The sequence below is a fragment of the Larus michahellis genome, chromosome 6 (genome assembly GCF_964199755.1).
Source record: "Larus michahellis chromosome 6, bLarMic1.1, whole genome shotgun sequence".
Taxonomy (NCBI): domain Eukaryota; kingdom Metazoa; phylum Chordata; class Aves; order Charadriiformes; family Laridae; genus Larus; species Larus michahellis.
Window position 1 is genome coordinate 12,326,495 of NC_133901.1, and position 20,277 is coordinate 12,346,771.

The 20,277-nt window shown below is 40.2% G+C and overlaps 1 protein-coding gene across 9 annotated transcripts in view; it reads left to right on the plus strand.

Moving 5' to 3' along the window:
* The window catches only part of ARMC8 (armadillo repeat containing 8), a 74,943-nt gene extending 55,050 nt beyond the window's left edge, over positions 1 to 19,893 (plus strand). For 8 of the 9 annotated variants that reach the window (XM_074591996.1, XM_074591994.1, XM_074591995.1 and 5 more), the window contains 12 exons: positions 447 to 647; positions 3,063 to 3,158; positions 4,600 to 4,682; positions 4,979 to 5,060; positions 7,613 to 7,699; positions 8,672 to 8,764; positions 9,237 to 9,386; positions 11,112 to 11,207; positions 13,447 to 13,542; positions 14,031 to 14,103; positions 15,352 to 15,445; positions 17,312 to 19,893. In XM_074591996.1, coding sequence (XP_074448097.1) covers positions 447 to 647; positions 3,063 to 3,158; positions 4,600 to 4,682; positions 4,979 to 5,060; positions 7,613 to 7,699; positions 8,672 to 8,764; positions 9,237 to 9,386; positions 11,112 to 11,207; positions 13,447 to 13,542; positions 14,031 to 14,103; positions 15,352 to 15,445; positions 17,312 to 17,345 — 1,185 coding nt within the window. In that variant the 3' untranslated portion in view covers positions 17,346 to 19,893. Of the gene's footprint in view, positions 1 to 446; positions 648 to 3,062; positions 3,159 to 4,599; positions 4,683 to 4,978; positions 5,061 to 7,612; positions 7,700 to 8,671; positions 8,765 to 9,236; positions 9,387 to 9,918; positions 10,084 to 11,111; positions 11,208 to 13,446; positions 13,543 to 14,030; positions 14,104 to 15,351; positions 15,446 to 17,311 lie in introns of those variants that run through there. The other variant, XM_074592000.1, reaches the window with a different exon arrangement.
* Positions 19,894 to 20,277: the final 384 nt, after the last annotated feature.

Consider the following 20,277-nt stretch of genomic DNA (forward strand, 5'->3'; position numbering starts at 1 on the left):
TCAATCCGAGATCGCAAAGGGGCAGGAGAGGTCAAGTACTTCTTGAGGGCAGCTTGGGTACTTTTGGTTCTTGTGTGTAGTAAGAATAAACCTGTGCAAATACCAACTCTTGAGGGGATTTTTTTTTTTTTTTTTAGCTTATGCGAAACTGTGACCATGGTCACTTCTAAACATTGCATTCACATGGACTAATTTTGACTGCATGAGAAGTTAGCTGAAAGTAGCCTACTGTATATTTAGTAATGTCTGAACAATTTCTCTCTGTGTGTAGTCTTTAAAACCACTGAAATCTTTTTGTCTAAAGGTACCGATCTAAAGAACATTGTTGAGAATTGCTCTAGGATAGCTGTTTGGGGATTTTTTGTGTGTGTGAGCTTCTTTATGAATGTAGCTGTGCTAAACAATGGTGGTTTTGTTTGGGTTGTTTTTTTATTCTAACTTTTCAGACTCTGCCATGTTTGGTTCGAATGTGTAGTAAGGAAAGACTGCTGGAGGAGCGAGTGGAAGGAGCAGAAACACTGGCCTATTTGATTGAAACAGATGTGGAGCTCCAGAGAATTGCCAGCATTACCGACCACCTCATTGTCATGCTTGCTGACTACTTCAAGTATCCCAGCTCAGTGAGCGCAATCACCGATATCAAGAGGGTATGTTTCCTTACCCAGTTCTGAAGCTTTGAAAATGTGCAAAACCAATAATACATGAGCTCAGGATATTTTTTTATTCTATTTAAACCTCATGTCTGAGCTCCTCAATAGAAAGGTGACTAAATGTCCAACAGGACTTGATTCCTGATGCGTGTAGTCCCCAAGTCTTTGCTCACTCGCTACTTTTTCTGGAGACGGTATTATCCAAACGAAAATCATTGTGTATATCTGAACTCCTGTAAGAAGGATGCTGCCATTCTTCTATGTCAGGGGTAGCGAGATGTGCTATGGATAGTTTAATATAGCTTCACCATACAAGTTTCATGACATTTTCCAGAGATAGTAGCAAAGTGCCAGTCTGAGACATCTGCCATGTTTCTCCTTTGCAGAGCTTAAAAGACTTACCTTCAGGGACCAGTGCATTTCAGCTTCATGAGTCATAATAGTCCAGGTGATGAGAAACCAATTTAAATTCTCAGGTCAGGTTTGTGAAGAATGTTAAGTTCAGAGATGGCTCTGTTCTGTTTAAGCAGAAAACCATGTGGATTTCATGTAGCGTTTCATACTATGAAACTATGAGTTACCTGCACTTACAAGAGGTTGGATAAACAGAGACCAGATATACCTTGGAGACTTAGTTTTGTAGGTGTTGTACTAGGAGTTCTCATCTGTGAACGTGGTTTTTTTACAGATTTGCATACACCTTCCAAAGCACTAGTAGATCAATCAACCTCAGAAGCCTATTCCCTTCCCCTCTTACCGAGTCTGAGTTCTAGAAAGGTCCCAAAAAAACCTGGATTACAGAGCCTTGGTTTTTCTCTGAAACTAGCCCAAGAGGTAGATTCATTTCTCAGGCTTTTATAGAGTGGGATTGATTCTGCATGTAGAGCTGCCTTGAATTCTATGTAAAAATGCAAATTAAATATAAAAAAAAATAGTTGCAGTATAAATTTAAATAAGCAGCTGACTGGGGAGTAATGGATGTTGGCTGTAGCATCAAAAAATTATTAGGTTCCAAATGTGAGTGGGGCAATTATAAATATTATGACGTTGCTTTGAGTGTTCGGAAAGTCTGTAGAAAGTCAACTGGGAAGCCAGGGTGCTTACTTTGTAAAAAATGCTTTGAATTACACCCTGTAAGGTAAAAACTACGTGAGTTGAGGACTCTGACAGTTCTTTTACTTCAGCGCTTTGCTGCTTAATACTAGCATTTTTCTCACATTTTGCGTAGACTTTAAATATTGCACTGTTTTGTGGAACCCTTTGGTACGGAGTTTTAAGGGCAGTCAGAACCCTAGAGTTATTCTAATTGGAAAGAATGTGAGGAGGACTGAAAGTCATAATTTCCTGTTCAAAGCAGGGTCTATGCTGAGCTCAGATGAGATTGATTAAGGCTATGTCCACTTGGCTCTTGAAAACTGCGAAGAATAGAGATTAAACAACCTCTCAGAGCAATCTGTTCCAGAGTTTGACTGTTCTAATAGTGAATTTTTATTTCTTATATCCAATAAGAACCCCTCCTTTTTCAGTTTGACTGTTGTCTCTCCTTGTCTTGCTGTGCACCTCTGTAAAGAGTCTGGCTCCACGTTCTCCTTGTAGGTGTTTCAGGGCTGCTCTTAGGTCTCTGCTCAACCTTCTCTTCTCCTGGCTGAACAAGCCAAGGTACACCCAGCTGCTCCCCTGGGTCTGCTCTCCTGAAGTCAAGACTCTCTGCTCTGCTCCATGCCTTTCCCAGGAACTTGACCACCACAATTGTATCATCTCTATAGCTAGTGCTCCCATTGATTATCAAACCCCCAAGCAGTTTTTCCCAGTTTGTGAGCAGCATATCCAGTGGTGCATCACCCCAGTTCACCCCTCTGGCACCTGTGGGGAGAAGTTACCTTCCAGGAACCTCACAGCCAGCTTGCACCCTGCTTTGTTGCCTCTACAGCAGAAGTCAGAAGATAACATCCACCTTAAGGTTAAGATGGAGGTCCTGTGATTTTGAGACTGTCTTTGGTTCCCACTTTTGCTACACTTCTCTTGATAAAACTTCCTTTGATTCTGTCCCAATTTTTTCACTTCTCCTGGCTTCTTCCTGTAAGTTCCTGTTGGGTAAATAGGAATAGTTTTTGCCTGAATACGGTCTGGATGGAGTCATGACTTTATAGAAGTGTTTTGGCCTCAAACAGTTTAAGTTGACTTATCTGTAACCCAGTAGAGAAATTAACCATGTTATTAACTTCAGTTGTTGTGTTCAGTTGGTAAACGTCGATGTCAGCTAATGGACCACCAGTTCATTTGTGTTTCTGGCTGCCCTGGGTGTGGTAGAGAAAGCCACGGCAGAAAAGCACTAGTTCACAACAAATAAGAATATCACACCTGTAACTTTTTAGTGTCTAAAGTTGGTATATATGTGCTTTATTTAAATAGCTTGACCATGATTTGAAGCACGCCCATGAACTGCGCCAGGCTGCTTTCAAGCTCTATGCTTCCTTGGGGGCAAATGATGAAGATATCCGAAAAAAGGTAAGCCTGTGAAAAATGTTAGTAATCAGGCAAAGATGTGGCTGAGAGGCAGTGCAAGAATTCGCACCCTTCCAGCCCTTTTTTTTTTTTCATTCTGATGTAAACAGGTTGAAATGAGAAGGCTCTCTTTCCGTTACGTTAATATAAACTTTCAGATTGCACTTCCTTTGCATGGGATTTTAAAAAAAAATTAGTGTCTTGCCATAACAAAATATAAGAGTATGTATGTAAACATCTTCACAGTGATGGACTAGATTCTCGCAGCAAGTTTTGTTTCAATGTTTTGTGGTACTTGCTGCTTGTAAGCTGTGCAGGAATATTGTTGGGGCATATGAGTAATTTCTGACGCCTGTGTTCTGAGGGACAGAACATGCCTCTGTTGTCATGTATCCTATTATAAAACAAATGTTTTTTTCAAAAACAGACCCTGGAAAGTCTAATCATGTTGGGAAACAAAGTCAGGATTTGTTCCATGATTCTGGAGTGACCACGGGGGCTTGCACTGTGGTAACAAAGCAGGTGGTGTGAAGGAGAACAAATTCTATTCAAACATCACAGGAAAGAGACTAGCTGATTGGAGCAGTCGTAGAGTTAAATATTTATGTGTGGAAAGTGGAGGGAAATTAAACAATGAATGATTAAAAGCAGCATTTTTTAAGATTAAGCATGGAGTTGCTATGTCAGATGTGGCAAGTACAGGAGGCAGGGGAATTTTCTGAGTTTATTTGCCGTTTAAAGAGGAAAAACAGAAGGAAGAAAGATGTGGAGAGGAAGAAGGCAGGAAAACACAGGGTTGAAAAGATAAATAGCAGGAAGATTTATCAGTGGGGAACCATTCAGGATGTCCAGAATTCAAACCCATAAACTTCTCTATTGTTGCAGGATGAACTTTAGTTACTAGTAACAATCCTTCTTTTACATATCAAAGCATTGTTTTTAATAAGTGGTGGGTGTGTACATGACAAAGTTGATTTATTATACAAAAGCCATCTTTCATCTTGGTTTTAACTCCCTTTTACCCTCGTCTGAAGTGCTTGTGCTGGCCATGTCTAAATATGGCCGATGAACTACTATTTATTTTTTTCCAGACAGTTCTACAACATGTCTCCAGTCTGACGTTTGTATGGATTGTGTGCACTCATACATGCACTCTTTTGTTTTAATACAACATTAAGGGTCATTCATATATATGTGACCCTCTTGTTCCTTCAGGATCAATAAAATTTTGAAAGCAGTAGTGGAGCATAGTATGTAGATGTTTTTTTCTAAATTGTATGCAGACACACGCTACTTCCTGCTTCATCTGGGAAGAGAACATGGCTTGCTGTTTTTAGCTACGGTTTTTATATGCAATATTTAAAATGTTGCAGACAAGAAAACCAACAATCCGTAAATGCTCATATTATTTTATTCATATAACATCAATTCCTTTTTGCTCCAGATCATTGAGACTGAAAATATGATGGACCGTATTGTTAATGGCTTGTCTGAATCTAGTATCAAGGTGCGGTTAGCTGCAGTCAGGTAGGAGGCTTTTCTGATTCATACAAATACTTTTGTCTTATCAAAGTCTGATGCTGAACTTGTTAGAATTTCTGATAATTTTTCAAAAGATAATTTGAAATGATGTCTACTGTTGGAAAATTTATTGGGGGAGGAGGGGAGTTATCTTGGAGCAGTAGGATATTTCCTTTTTGCCATTTACAGTCTACTACTTAGCAGATTCTAAGCTGAATCTTTGTGTAGAAGCAGGGTATGTATTACAGTAGTGTACGTGTGAGTGTGTGGGTTTCACAATGAAGGTTTCTTTTCCATTATAGATGTTTGCACAGTTTGTCTCGTTCTGTACAGCAGCTCAGGACAAGTTTTCAGGATCATGCTGTATGGAAACCTTTAATGAAGGTAAGTTAAGAAAAGTCAGGTCTCAACTACTGAGGTGTTCGGTTCCATTAGAGGAGGAGACGGTCTCTGTTCAATTCACATGCCTTTCTGTAGAATCTTAATCTAGAAATCAAAATTCCATGACCTCCTAAGAGAGTCATAAATCAAGAGAAGCCAAGCAGCAGCAGAGAGGACTGTGGTTCGTGCTTGATTTTTTGGTTGTGGTTTTTGTTGGGGTTTTTTTGGTTTTGTTTTGGTTTGGGTTTTTTTTGAGTGATGAGGGAGCGAGGCTAAGTTATGCCTAATGTTTACACAGGGCACTGGGAGGACTATATATCCTCTACTTTCAGGCTCAGACTAGGTGGCACAGTTCAGGCTTCGTCTATAAGCCCTACAGGAGAATTTAGATCTGCATTTTCTGCTGTAATTCTCTACGTCTTAGATCTCATTACAGATTCTAAAACTGAAGCCGAAGAGCTCAGCAGGACCTTTAAAAAGACACATTTCAATGTAATGCAATTATCCACAAGATTAAAGTGTGAGATCAAAGTGTGTAAGGTATATATCATCTCTCATCTTGCAATGTGACTGTCATTAAGTGCAGATAAATAAACCAGTTTCTCAGTTTCAACATCTTTTAGACTTTGAAAATGGGGAACAAAGTCTGCTAGCAAGAAGCCTGAAAGCTTGGGTAGTATTTGACATCCATGGGAATCACCAAGAGAATCACCTGAAATGAGCTTGACTCTCTGTTCAGAAGTAAAATAGCCAGAGCAGAGAAAGTGAGCTGGTGAGCCTGATAAGGAGGCCGTTAGGCGAGCTGACTGTCCAAAGCTTCACTCCAGAGCCTGGAAGGAAGTAAAGGATCAGGAGTCAGGAGATCCTTTGGTTATTTGCAGTGGTATTTCAATACGAAGTAGACGCCTGTTGGGTGTGCTACTCACTGACGTTTCATTCAGGCCTGACTTTCTCTGTTCTGCTTATGTGGTAATTCTCACAAGTTACGGACTTAGGAAAACTTGACTCCCTGGTTATACTGCGCTCTCTGGCCATCTTGTTGGCTGCAGGCGAAGGAACTTTCTCAGCCTTTGATGTTGCTTGCAGGAATTAGAGGCCCTGAAGTATCGGACTACTTTTTTTCTACAGTTTCATGATAGAAATGATGGGCAAATTATTTTCTGACAGTATACTTATTATGAAATGTTATAACAGTATACTGTATACTTATAAGTACACTTATTGCAAGTTAAGCATTCATCCTTGGATTGGGTGTGTGAGTCGTGATACTGATCCATGGATGTCTACTTCTTTAGTCTCACTGGGAGGTCAGAGGTGATTTGATTGTGCAATTTTTGTGCTATCACTAAAGTGTAATAATCCCATGATTCAGGACTCATGACCATCACCTGAAGGGGCCTGGGGGGGAATGGTTTAAATATTTTAAGAGTTTGCGAAAGGCCAAACATGAAAACACCCAAGCTTCATAAATACAAGCCACAAAAACGACAGGACTGCTTGAAGAAGCACAACTAGTGTAAAAGGAGAGCTATGTGGGAAGAAAAAAAAAAAAGCAGATTTCAGACTTCTGTGTAAATGCAGCTGCTGGCAGTTGTTCATTTTGATTTGTATTAAGTAAGCTGAAGTCAGAAACTTGTATGTTCATTCCAAAATGTCAAGAATTATTCTTAATAGAAAAATAAAAGTAATATTAAATAAAGATAAATTAATTTTTGTTCTAGATTAATAACAACTACGTAAGTCCTTTCTCCTTCCCCTAGCATGTATAGCTGTATAAGCCATCTAAGTCTAAATGTCTAAAATTCTATGACTTACCTCTGTGTAGTTCAGTGCAAGCCGCTGTAAACGGAGTAATTGTTAATGTTTGCAGTTTGCTCACTGCTCTGAAACCAAAGGTGGTACAGGAGAACCCCTCCATTCCCCCTGTCTTTGCTGGAGGAGCAGTTGTATCCTCCTTGCCTGTTTCCTCTCTGAATTTTCTCAGAACGTGCAAGAGAGATGCTCTGTTTAAGGATGGCATGGATTGGTCCCGCTGGAGGTTCCACAGAGATGAGAGAGAGCAGAACTTGTTGCAGGCTACGTGCTTGTCTGAAAGGATGGTCATGAGATTTGCCGTGTTGTGCTTTCAGGAGGTACAGAAGTGTTGAGGAGGCTCCTCCTGGAGCTTCCTCCGCTGTTCTGTAAACCGTGGCACAGAGGTGCACTGCAGGACACAGCCTGCGCTCTGTTGAGAGAGTGGCTGCAGAGCCAAATTCCAGCTGCCAGCACATGCACACTTTGCAGAGGGCATCTGTTCCCACTGATTTCTTTTAAATTGGACCTAAAAGCTGTCAAATCTGGCTTCGTGAAATAACACTGCGTTGCTCCAGCTTGACACGTGACGTGTATCACATTGAGTTGAATGAGCAGTGTCTGGGTCTGTGCTGCGAGCATCAAAGCATCTCCTAAAGTATGGAATATCAAACTGCAGCCTCATTACAGGTATTCCGTTTCAAAATGATCCCTTTATCCTACATGTTAACAGAGATTCCTCACTCTCCCCTTTGTTACTGCAGGTTTTACAGAATGCTCCAAATGAAATTCTCATAGTAGCATCTTCCACGCTATGCAATCTTCTTCTGGAATTCTCTCCAAGCAAGGAGGTTAGTATTTACCCAGAAACAAGGAGAGGTAATAGGCAAAAGTTACATTCTACACTGGTTCAATAAGCATAAAGGTATCTTAGTTGGTAGCCACTGCTTGTGAAGTGTTACAGAGCTGTAACGTTAGGCAGACTGTATCACTGATACCTTGTGAATAAAAAAAAAAATCATCTATTTGCAGTGCTGTGACAGTTAAATATGATTGAATAGTTAAATGTAGTAAATCTAAAAAGAAGTAGACATGAAATTTGAGAGTTTTTTTACTTGTAAAACACTATCTAAAAAATCCATAAGCAAGAAGAAACCAAACCAAGAATTGGCAATATGATCCATTGTCTTAGAGAATTACTGCTGTAATCTTGAAAATGTTGGCATAGTCTTGCGGGTTTTATTGTTCTTAAATGAATGATACAGGATATCTGTTCCCAAGTTCTGCAACATCTGTATTTCATACAGATCATACATACATATCAATACTTCAGAGCAATGGATCGATTCCCTAAGTCTTAAATATTTCTTAATTACAGAAAATGTTTGCAAGATTGTGGGCTCCTACAGGGCACTTCGGATTACCTTGGTTTGGTCAATTGATCTTGGTGGTTTGAGTCATGTCTGCAAGACAGAAAATTAGCTGAAATAAGGCCAAGCAGAGTTCACTGGCCCCTGGGCTTTCTTGTTCATACTGCAGGTAGTGCTTGGACTGAAATGCTGAATTTTCTATCAGGCCGCAGGGTTCATGTAATAAAAACATCCTTGCCAAAAGAAAATAGTGTTTATGCAAAGTGGAGGAATATTTAGAAATATTAGATTTGAAAGCATCCATAAGCCACATGTCTGTGTGTGTGCCATGTTGTAAACCCAAAACCAAGATATAAGCAAGACTTCTCTGTATTATGTTTACATTTGTATATATGTCTAATCAATCTAAATGATGTTTTAAAGACTTTCCCCCCCTCCCTGTCTTCATTCTAGCCTATTTTAGAATCAGGAGCCATAGAACTTCTATGTAGTTTAACACAGAGCGAAAATCTTGCCTTGCGAGTGAATGGCATTTGGGCTTTAATGGTAAGTAGACCACACTGGTTAAGTATGACTTGTGATTTTGCTCCTTAAAACGTTTGTGAATGTAACTTAAAGAACTCATCAGTTGTTGTTAAAAATAACATAGCTGAAACCTGGCTTGTCTTTCCACTTGACTACAGAAGGAGAACAGCATCAGCCTGAAACACTTCAGCAGTTAGTCCATAAAATAAAATAAACTTTTCAGTTCTGATACCAGTTTGGTTGCCAAGATCATTCAGGGAAACAGTTAAGTAGTGTCAATAGCATGCCAGGGCACAAATAAAAGCAGGTAATAACCAGGTCACCTGTAAGAGCGTGAGGAAATTTAATTCACTGTGTAGCAGTTCCTCATAAATTATAACCTTTGCAAGATTAATTTTAGCAAGGATATATGCTTGCAGGTAATAGTCTACTGAAAGAGTGAAAGCCCAAGTTTAAGGTAAAAAAACAAGCAAAAAATTTCTGTCTCTTTCAGAATATGGCATTTCAAGCGGAACAGAAGATCAAATCAGACATCTTACGAGGTCTGAGTACAGAGCAGTTATTCCAGTTGCTTTCTGATTCTGATGTAAATGTTCTGATGAAAACTTTGGGACTGCTTAGGAATCTTCTGTCTACTCGCCCAGTAAGTAGAGCTACAAACAAATGAATTCTTTCTTTTTTGCAAGACACGTTATTTTTCTGTTTAAGACTATTGTTCGATATATTGCTAAAACTGAGGCCTTTGGATTTATTCAGGTATCTGTAACCAAATGGACAAATTACTGTAAGACAACATTTGAAAGAATACTCTACATCCACTGGAACTTTGTAATTATCATCAAATACAGAGCTAGACAATTACATTTAATGTCCAATTCCATTGCATTTAGCTTTCAGCAAAGTTATTTTCCTAACGGTCTTTCCATGAAACTTGTGCAGAACAACAATAAGAGGGTTGCACTGTCAGTCAACGTGTGGAGAGGTACATATCTTAAGGATACCTGTGTTTCTTCTTTCTTGACACTTGAAATATTTCTGTTCTTATCCAACTATATAGATACTACTGGCTTTTTGAATTTGACTGTGGGACTGTGCACTTACAAAATGCATACGTTCGTTTTACACACTGAAATAAAATGGTTTGAAAATGTAAGCCCATGAATTGTTTTTGACAGGGAGAAAGAGATATTGGTGGAGGAAAAGAAAGGGGTAATCCCCTGTGAAGAACAGAGGGAAAACATGCAGCAAACATTTGGCAAGCCAACATTTTTGTGGGGGAAAAAAACCACGAAGCCTCTACTGTGCATTTATCACGTATTGTGTTTCTACCATAAAAAGGTCACTGCAAAAAATCTTCTGATATTTGTACTCGTTGAGTCTCAATAAGCTTCATAGAAAATTAGTTCTGTCTTAATGTGAAAAGATATTTAATAACCAGTCATTCATTAAATTCACCCTGAGCTCTTGACAGCAGAGTCTCATTATCACTGAAGGTGTTCTTCATCTGAAACTCTGTCCCAGCTTCACCTACTTTCTGTAGTATGTTTTAGAGCCAGAACCAACCATTCTCATTCTCTACCCAAAACTCACTCCAGAATAACTCATCCAGCAGCTCTTGAATGAAGTCTTGTTATTAGTGATTTTAAGAAGTCCTACAAAAATCCCTAACATCTTAAAAAATTGTAGCGTACCATGTGCTGGTAATCTCTGGTGGCTGTTTGCTGTCACTCCTGAGTTTTGATATCAGTTATTCCAGTAGATCTAATTTCATCTTTTTCTGTTACTCCTAATTATCAATTTTATTCTAGTATAGGTGTTTATAGTCTGTGATCAAATGACCTTTTACCTGTAAGTCTCTTAAGTTGAGGCAGTTTTCGTAGACAATAAGTAATGTATGTGGCTTATTTCTCTGAACCCTCTCAGACTTTTGAAATGTGGATATGGGACCTGGTCATAGCGTTCCAGTAAGAGCAGCAAATACCAGATAAGGAACTTCAGTTTTCTTCCCTCTCTCTGATATCCCCATTATCAGAAGAGAAGTGGTTCTTTCGAACTGCAGCATCAGACTTAGAGCTTGGGTCCAGCAGGATTCAGTCTTCAGACTGGCTTCCATGTGACTGGGAAACCAGTGTCTCTTCTACAGGTTACAGTGAAGTCAGAACTAAGGCCCATATCATGCTCTCTCAAACAAGACCAGGCTTCAAATGAAGAGGAATATTATGAAGTGTTTCTGCTGTGATAAGGTCTTGGTTTTGGGAGACCTCACTAGGAGCTAGGGGTTGCTACTCTGTACTTAGAGTAATTCAAATAGGAATGCCGCCTTCTTCTGGAAAGTTACGCTGATTGTATTTCATCATTGCTTTGGCAGCACATAGACCATATAATGAGCACTCATGGGAAGCAAATCATGCAAGCAGTGACCCTCATTCTGGAAGGGGAGCACAATATAGAAGTCAAAGAGCAGGTACCCTTTTTTGTTTCATGTTGTCTTGGCAGAATACAATTTAAGAAATGGCTAGGAATGCGTACTCCTCTCTTTGTTTGGGATTATGATGTGCTGTGAACATTCTACAGAGATCTGTCACATGAATAACTATTTCCTATCAGAATGCTCTTCTTTCTAATGGATTATTACAAATGTGTTTGAATTGAATTCAGAATGTTTTTTTTTTTTAAATGTAGGTTTGGCAAAAGGAGGCCACTGTATGTGAGAGCAGAAGGATTAAATTTCAGGCAATTGCATGGCAGAAAGGGCACAGCAGGAGTAAGGAAAGAGAAAGAAGCCAATATTTCACACTGGGAAAAGCATCATGGTTATTTGCTCCTATTGCAGCCATTGGAGCAGCCAGTGATGAAGAATACCATCATCGCCTCCTCGCTGGCAGTAATACGTGTTCTGCTGGGTGATGTGGTAACTTGGCTGTTCTTGAGTGGCTGCGGGAGCCAGCAGTGATTAGAGGAGGAGAGGCATAGCAGGGAAAAGAGCATGCTGGTGTAGCCCAGGAAAAAGTGGGGAGGGACATGCCCTGACAAATTGAAACTTAAAAGCAACATGCAAGAGGAAAGGGAGAAGGAAAGAGGAGGTAGCCACTAGGGAAAAACATCCCTGGCTTGGTGGCAGCTTAAGGGGGCCAGCGTACCAGGATACCTGCTGCGGAGATGCTAAGGCAAAAGTAAGAGGATAGATGGGCAGAATTTGCCTAACTAACTCTTTTGACGGACAAGACAGCCAGCTGGAGAACCCTGTTTCTTCCTCATACAGGGCATGTGGTGATGAAGAATGGGGGCAGCAGGAAGCTGTGGGAGAGTCCAGAGTGTTGCTTTGGCTTAGGATAGATGTTGGTAGCAAACAGCATGGCAACTGAGTGTGAAAATACAGCTAAATCCAGATTGGCCTAAATCTCTGCTCAGTGAAGAATGGGCTGAAAGCAAACAGACCTTTTCTGGCTACTTAAGCACAAAATTGGCAAAAAAAAAACCCCAAAAGACTCTTAATAGATAGCAAGTTTAGTGATAGCATGGTTCTGAAACAGCTGAGGATTAAGCAGTTGTGTCTTTCTAAATAGTTCTTCCTGGTAAAGTTCTAGTAACAGGAACGGCCTTCATTGCAATAGAAGGTTGTTTACCTTGCCGAGCCTCTCAGAATTATTTTGGAGGAGAATCAGTGCACCTGAGAAATACTCTCGGAAAGGGCTAGTAGACGAGGGTTGAATATATATATAGCCTTTAGGGTTTGGGGCCTTTACACACAGAGCGTTTTCTTTGTCCCTGTGGTGTGATCAGCAGCTTGCTTTTATTTCAGAATCGAGTCATGCATCCAGTATGGCCTATCTGCACACAAGAGCCCACACTTCTAGCAGGACAGTGCTTATCTCTGTCACTGTCTGGCTCATCAGTATGTAATTAACAGCTTGGAAGTAATAAATCTTGGCAACTGCTGACACGAGTGCAGTGCAGCTTAGACACAGGCATCATACGGGTGCTGATCATTCTCTGGCGTCCTCCTGTAGTCATCCCTGCATGCCAAGAAAAGCTGGTTAAGTTCTTCCACAGCTCTTTGGGAAAGAATTTGTAGAGTGTGTCCCAGCGCCTCCTGAGAAGCAGGAAAGCTGCCTGTGCAAGTCTCAGTGCCATGTGCATGTAGTGCAAAATGGGCCTAGTCCTTCAAGGTTATTCTGTAGGATGGCTTCTCTAATTTGCAAGAAATAAGCAGCTGCGTTAGTAGTTTGAGTTATCTCGGCAGGTAAGATGTGTGACTAGACTTGTTGAAAACTAATTATTACTCTGCTAGATCAGCAGATGGGCCTCTGTCTTTCCTTTTCCTTGCCTGAAGAACTAGCTGGATGTATTTGTTTTTTGGGTTTTTTCCCTAGCGCTGATAGAGAATAAACTGCTTTATTTTCCAGTGTATTTAATCTTTTCTATATGTTGCGTATTTCCATGAGAGACTTAGTTTTACTCGTTGAAATGAATTAATGACTGTTGCTTTTTATTTTTAAATGGCAACGACTTGTTTTTTGCCAGGGCTGTTCATCCACAGCTGTTGACTCTTTGGCATTAGCCCCAGATCTAAGCAAGCTGGAAACTCCAGATTAAAGATACTAATTAAAGAAATGCTTTGTCACAAGTTCAAAGCTGTCAAGGAAGCTGTGTAAATCATGGGATGTGATCTGTGGCCAAGTAACAGTTTTTCTCTCTTTCAGACGTTATGTATACTTGCCAATATAGCAGATGGAACGACAGCAAAAGAACTGATTATGACCAATGATGACATCCTGCAGAAAATCAAGTACTACATGGTATGGGGAATTTTAAAGGTTTTTTGTTGGTCTTTTGCAGGAATGAAAAGAGGGTACTTAGCATTTTGGTGTGTAAATTATTCAGTGTCATGCACTTAACTTTCACCTACCCAGTTGTGTTTAAGACGTCATGTAGTGCAGCTCAATATGGCGGAGGTGTACTGAGGATCTGATTAAAAGGAAAATCCAGTTGTTATTTTCCATAAGAATGTTACAGTGAGTTAAGCAATTCCTGTAACAAATCCACATGGAAAACATTTCATGATCTTGGAAAAGGCATATCATGTAGACCTCAGTAAATATTTGGAAGGAAGTGACTGAACACTACTCAAGTGCCTTATGTTATGGTACTATCTTTGAGAGAAGTTGTGGATAGGAATTACTCCCAACTTTGCTACCTTATTTATTACAGGATGAATGCCAAAATGTAAGTCTGAGAATTTCTGAATTTCTTCTCCTAAACTTAAGTACTGTTTTTCTATATTTAGAGTCATTCAAATGCTAAACTTCAGCTTGCTGCCATGTTCTGTATATCTAATCTCATATGGAATGAAGAAGAAGGTAAGAAAGCCTCATCATTAATGCATATGCAAGTTACTGTCCTGATCAAATGTGGCATAGTAATCGATATTTGCAGTGCACAGCACAGTGGGATCCAAACCATTATAGGTATAATAGGAAATAAGTGAGAGTGGTCAGGAAGACTTTGAGGAAAGTGTAGAGAGCTGTTCTGGGGCAGGAGGAGGAGATGCGAGAAGAGTGGGTCAATAAATAGGAGTTGGTGAGTCATGCAGTGAGAGGTTTCCACCTGTAGCGTTTCTGTAAAATCTGCAAACAATTTGAGTAAAAGTGAATCCTAGTAAGGGAGCTTCCAAGTCTTAAGGAGGTTCTGGAAAACTCATTGTTGTGGGGAATAGGTTCACTGGAGAGGGTAAATGTATTAGAAAGGGGGTTTGTTGCAAAAAAAATTGCCCCAGCATGGATGACTTGAATGGGTTGGGTGGTGAGACTCTGAAACCAGTCAAAGGACTTGTGGGTGGAACTGGCAGTAGCGGGGAAGGCATTCAGTTAAGAAGAGCCATGGCCTGTAGCAATGGAAGGTGACCAGGAGGGAGCTGAAGGCTGCTGCTGCACAGAAAAATCTGTGTGTTTGTGTTGAGGGGTGGAGGGGACAGGTGGGGGCAGCAGCGTGGTGCTGGAAGAAATGGCAAGGGGAGGAGTGGTGGGAGGTGGTGTGCACTGAGGAATGGTGGGGCTGGGAGGAGGACTTTCTTAGATGGGTGATTTACAGACCCTCAAGTTGACTGTGCTGCTCCTCAGCAAAGAAATCAGTGTCTCTACTTGGTTTTGGTTTTTTTTACCCTACTGTGTAAGTTCCTCCACATCTCTCAGATGACAGAACTTCATTCAGCGTGTGACACTTGGCTGTACTCCTGGTGGCTTTCTACACATTATACGGTGCTACAAATCAGACTCAAAACCACACCTCCAGTTAAACATTCTCTGCATCCCAATCAGAGAGATGAGAATAAACCAACTGAAGTCAAGCTTCTTACTTTAGGATAAAATGTGTTCAGATTTTTGCCTCCAAAATTTTCTTTTCTTTAAACGTACACACACGAGTACAAAAACAGACACTTGAGCTCCCTTGGGAGGCAGCCACAAGTGACCGAGTGTTTCCATTGCTTGCTCTAACTGAACTGTCTTCCATACCCCTCCTTTAAGATGGTTTCTGCTACTGCTCCTTTCTTCTGTTCTGCAGACATTTATTTTTGGTGGTATTCCCAAGAATGTGATTTGTTGTTGTAGGTTCACAAGAACGCCAAGATAAACTACGAGACATGGGAATAGTAGATATTTTACATAAATTAAGTCAGTCATCGGATCCAAATCTGTGTGACAAGTGAGTATAAGGAAAAGTTAAAAAAAATTATTAGAGGGAAATCTTTACTTTTCATTAAAAAAGTATTTTTTTAAAAAATGTTTTGACTATTGAAAAAAATCCACAGAAAAACTATCATTGCACTGAGTTTTACGGTGTATAAAGAAATTGTGGTGAACGCTTCTTTAAAGAGCAGGTTTTGTGTTGCTCAGGAGTACTGAAGTTCTCAATAGTATAAAATAACTACGCTTAAGATCTTCTAAATCAGTGGAGTATCCTTTCTGAAATCTCACTGATACACAAATAGTGGGTAAACCTTGGACAACTGACAAAGTTCCAGAGGATTGGAACAATGGTAAACCATCACATTGCACTATGAATTGAAAAGGTAATACAGGATCACACAATTGCTAATCTCAATTAAATTATTTTAAAGTAATTAAGCTCCACAGTAACTTTCCACGTACCTGTTCTCTGTTACTCATATATAGTATCTACACAGATCATCTACCTTCTTCAGAAACACATAGAACCAAAATAGCTAATGACAGTTTTTCAGGTTTTTTATGATAACTTATTGCAATTATTCCACCTGCGGTGAGTAACAACCCATATTTCTTTCATGAACTAAAAGAGGTGATCTGATTTTTGGAAGAGGTCACACACACACAACACAACTCAAAACTGCAGTGTTTTAAAATGCATTCAATTTGGGTTTCTTGTTTTTATGAAAGATATTCCAGGATTCTTAGACATCTTTGGAGTAAAGTTAGGACTTCTCAGTTTAGAATCTATGCCAAAGTCTCAGTATTGAAGCTGGTAATCAGGACCACGCAGATATCAATAAGCAGGCTCAGAAAATTACAGAAAAGCTAAATAGGGTTTTCCTATTGAGAAACAGGAAAAAACCTTACACTATTAAAAGTACTTTCTGGCAAATGGGCCTTGCTTGTCAGCACTTAGGCCTTGGTTTGAAGAGACAGGGAGGTGATTGTGCATGGCACTGTTGCAAGTCTCTGTCCCTCCTGTTTCTTCTGGCCACCTGCTCCCACGGTTTACCCTGTTCCCACCTCGTCAGCCCCCTCGATGAGCTGATAAGACTTTGTGAACGTAGTGGGAAAATTGGAAGAAAAAATAATCAATCTTCCTCTGGGTTGGTGAGTTGTACTGGGTCCTGGAAAAGTCTGTCAAGGTCATGATAGTGTGGCTGGGAGGTGTAGGGGACAAAGAGAGAGCAAAGCTCACTTCAGGTGGTGGGAAACACAGAATTAGCTGAAGTGATGATGAAACTGTAAACCTAGACTGTTGGGAGGGGGTTTTTTCTTAACAAAAATGTTGCACAATGTTAGATTACATAAATTCCAGTATTACGCTGGCTCCCTCTCACCTCATTATATGTTTTTGGTGGGGCTGGTATTCCTGACAGGACTAACGTGCTTCTAGCATGATCTGAGTTCTGACACCTCTTTCATTTCTCAGCTCAAAGACCTGCTTTTCATGGTACGTCTGTATTGCAGAAAAGTGATTGCGCTTCACAATTGTTGCTTTTAAGGGTTTTTTATAAGGTGTGTTGATAACGAGGTTGAATATACATCTTAAGCCCCACCAGACTTGAAAGTTGCTCAGTTTATGCTGAGCATCTACTACGCTTGGTTAGATCAGCTTATTCTTAAATGCAAGGTGGGTTCTTAAATTGTTACAGCCCACGCAGAGCACTTCTGTACCATGGGCTAGATTCTCACAAACTGAAGGAGCCAGCCAGGCGGCTTCCTTCTACCTGACGTGTCCATCCTCCCTCTCTTGCTGGCACAACGCATAGTCTCCTACATGAAGCTGTTGATGATAAAGCCAAACCCCAATAATTAACAGGTTGTTCCTTTATTGCAGGGCGAAGACAGCACTCCAGCAGTATCTTGCATGATCAAAGACTAATTGAATCTATGGACACCCCTCATGTCTACTTAAGGAAGAGCAGGAGATGTTCCTGACTCCTTATATTTGCACAAGTCACCTTGGGCTGCATTTTTCTCAGGTGCAGGGAGCTGCTTTGCAGAAACAGTTTAAATGATCAGGTCTCCAGTGCACTTGAGAATTTTCTTGAGGTAGTTTCTTTACTCAGAGGACTCCTGGGGGGTTGTTTTGGCTTTTTTGTTTGGTTTTTTTTTGTTGTTTTTTTTTTTTCCTGAGCTACCTGGACTTTCGGATAGAACAATCAGTCATTTTCCTTTTGGGCCTACAATTTTCTGCTTTTGCTGCAGCCTGCGTGTGTGGATGTGTGTGGGTGTGCTCGCGTGCGTGCGTGTGCTTGGGTGAATGTGTGTGGGTGTGATACCTCAATTTTGTTTTTCCTTTTTTTTGTGTGAAAATCTTTTTCTACAGGTTTTCAAGGGTTAACCATTGTTTGCTGTACGAATACTTCAATGAATTATATACAGTTTGAATGAAATGTTATTTAAAAAAAAAAACCAAACTGTTGTATCCCATAAAGTTTATTTTGAATTTTGAACAGATGAATGTTTTTAAGTAAAATATATGCATTTCTGAACTTCAGCTTAACTTACATTATACTTCCTTTTTAAAGAGAAAAATAGAGGGAGACAGTAGACCCTGAATTATAAGCAGCGCATTCTGTACTGACAAGGTCCAATAGGTTTTTTTACTGCCATATGAGGTTCACCTTGTACTGATGACATGCTCAAATCCATGGAATGGGTTGACTGGATCGTTTTGGGTTTCTTTACGTTTTCAGGAGAAAAGCTCATACTGCAGAGTTAGCATGACTGTTGACTTTTCTGGAAGGGAGCAGGTGGCTGCAGTATCACAGGCATAAGCTATTGCTTTAGTAGCCAAGAGCTTGCTCAGATAGTTGCTGAAGGATTACCTTATTTCACCGGTGATAAGTATTTGCTGATCACTACTATGGATAGAGCAAACAGTATGTTGCAGAAGCTAGGCTTTCAAGAGACCAGAAGGAGCTGGCGAGCGGTGACTTAAGGGATTGCTTTTGTTTTGCATCCTTTACCTGCAGATATAGTTAAGTGACTTACAGATTATTTCCACGAAATATCAGCTGGATGCATTAAGTTGGGGAAGGGATGGAAAAATTGGGGGTTTGGGTTTTTGTTAGCTCAGTAATATTGCTACAGATTTTGTGTATATATGCGGATATACACACTTGCATGGATTTGGATACCCGGATAATAAGCGATGGGATTTTACTGCGTTCAGAAGCCTGGGTTGTCCATAAGTTCCTGAAATTGTGCCTGTAAGTGTGGAGAAAAAAAAAATACAAGTACCAATGAAGACGACTGTGTAGGGTTAGGCTGGAATGTGAGACCCCGGTGGCTTCACGGTCGAATATGTGTAGAAACAAACGAGGGCAGCAAGGGGCTGTCTTTCATGCAGTTCAGGGGTCTTGCTTTCTTCCCATGTCTACTCTCTGATTTCAGTTTAGACCGTAGTTTTAATAGCCAGGATCTCCAAACACTAAAGTTACATAGCACTAACAGGCACACTAAAGAATGCAGCCGCTGTCTTAAACCAAATCTTTCTTTTGTTACACTGAACTTCAGGGAGGCTGCAGCAAGAAGAGAGGTCTGTAACTTTGCTAACCAATTTTGATAAGTATCTCAATCTTTTATTTCTGATCAGAAGGTCAAATTGTGATAGCCTTACTTTTTTCCAAGGTAACTACTTGTGTCAGAAAATGTGACCACAGTTTGGCCTGGAATTTGAATGTGCTATGTATCAGATAACTGTTACCACTTGGTTGCAAAGGAGAATATATATATTTCATGTAACTTCTTCCACGCTTGAAAGACAAAATAAAAGTGAGCACCTGACACTTTCTCCCCCGGCACTGCAGTAAGCGACTGGCAGTTTTTTAATGTCCTTCTGCAAATTTTTCATGGTGGACTTTGGGGGGCTGAACAAAAGGGAAAGTGAAAATATGTGAGAACTTGATAAATATCAGTACCTCAGAAGTGAAGTCTTATTTATAAAATTCAATCAAATATATTTTTGCTTGAACTGAGAAAAAAGTTCTGAGGCAGGTATTGTAAATGCAAAACTGTACAGCACCTGACTTCTAAATTTGCACTCCTGCTACGTACCTGTAGGAGATCGAGTTCTTACATATCTCTTCTCGTCCTCCCCCAATTCACATTTCTAAAAGCAAATCTGAGTTTGATTCTATAAAACTTCGGTGCCTAATGGTGTTCAGAAAAAAGGTGAGTAAGTATCTGTGTACATGTTTTGAGGTGGTTTCTTAAAATTCTACCAGAAAAACTAAATGCTCAGACAATCTCGTTGCTGCATGAGAACAGTTGACGTTTTCCACAGATATTGATAGGACAAACTGTTGGATGAGAACATTTTTACATTCAGTTAAGCTTTGTGAATAATTTTTGATGTTGCTATAGGTATGTACAAAAAGAAGAATACTGTAAATAAAAAGAACTTTACCAGAACATGTAGATTTTCCTCAGCTTCATGGAGAAATCTCAGCTTTCTGTGCCAGCTTCTCTGCAGCCTGCCAGTCGCTAGCCTCAGACTCACACTGGGAACAAACTTGTTCGGATCGGATCTCTGCCAGTCTTTTTTAGGGAGCAGCATCTTGCGAATTACAGGGTTGCTTGCAGAACCAGAGCAAGGGTAGAGTTTACCTGGACGTAAAACAAATCACCATGACTTCTGCTGTCATTGTGCCATTTCTCTTCTGAAAACCCGTCCTAATGGATTTTGATAAGTATGTCCACTCTTTATATCTGGGTCCTCTCAAAGGTTATGCGTGTCAAAGAGGGAGTAGTTCTGCATGGAGCTTGGCGTGCTCGTTGTCAGACGAGTGGTACGCT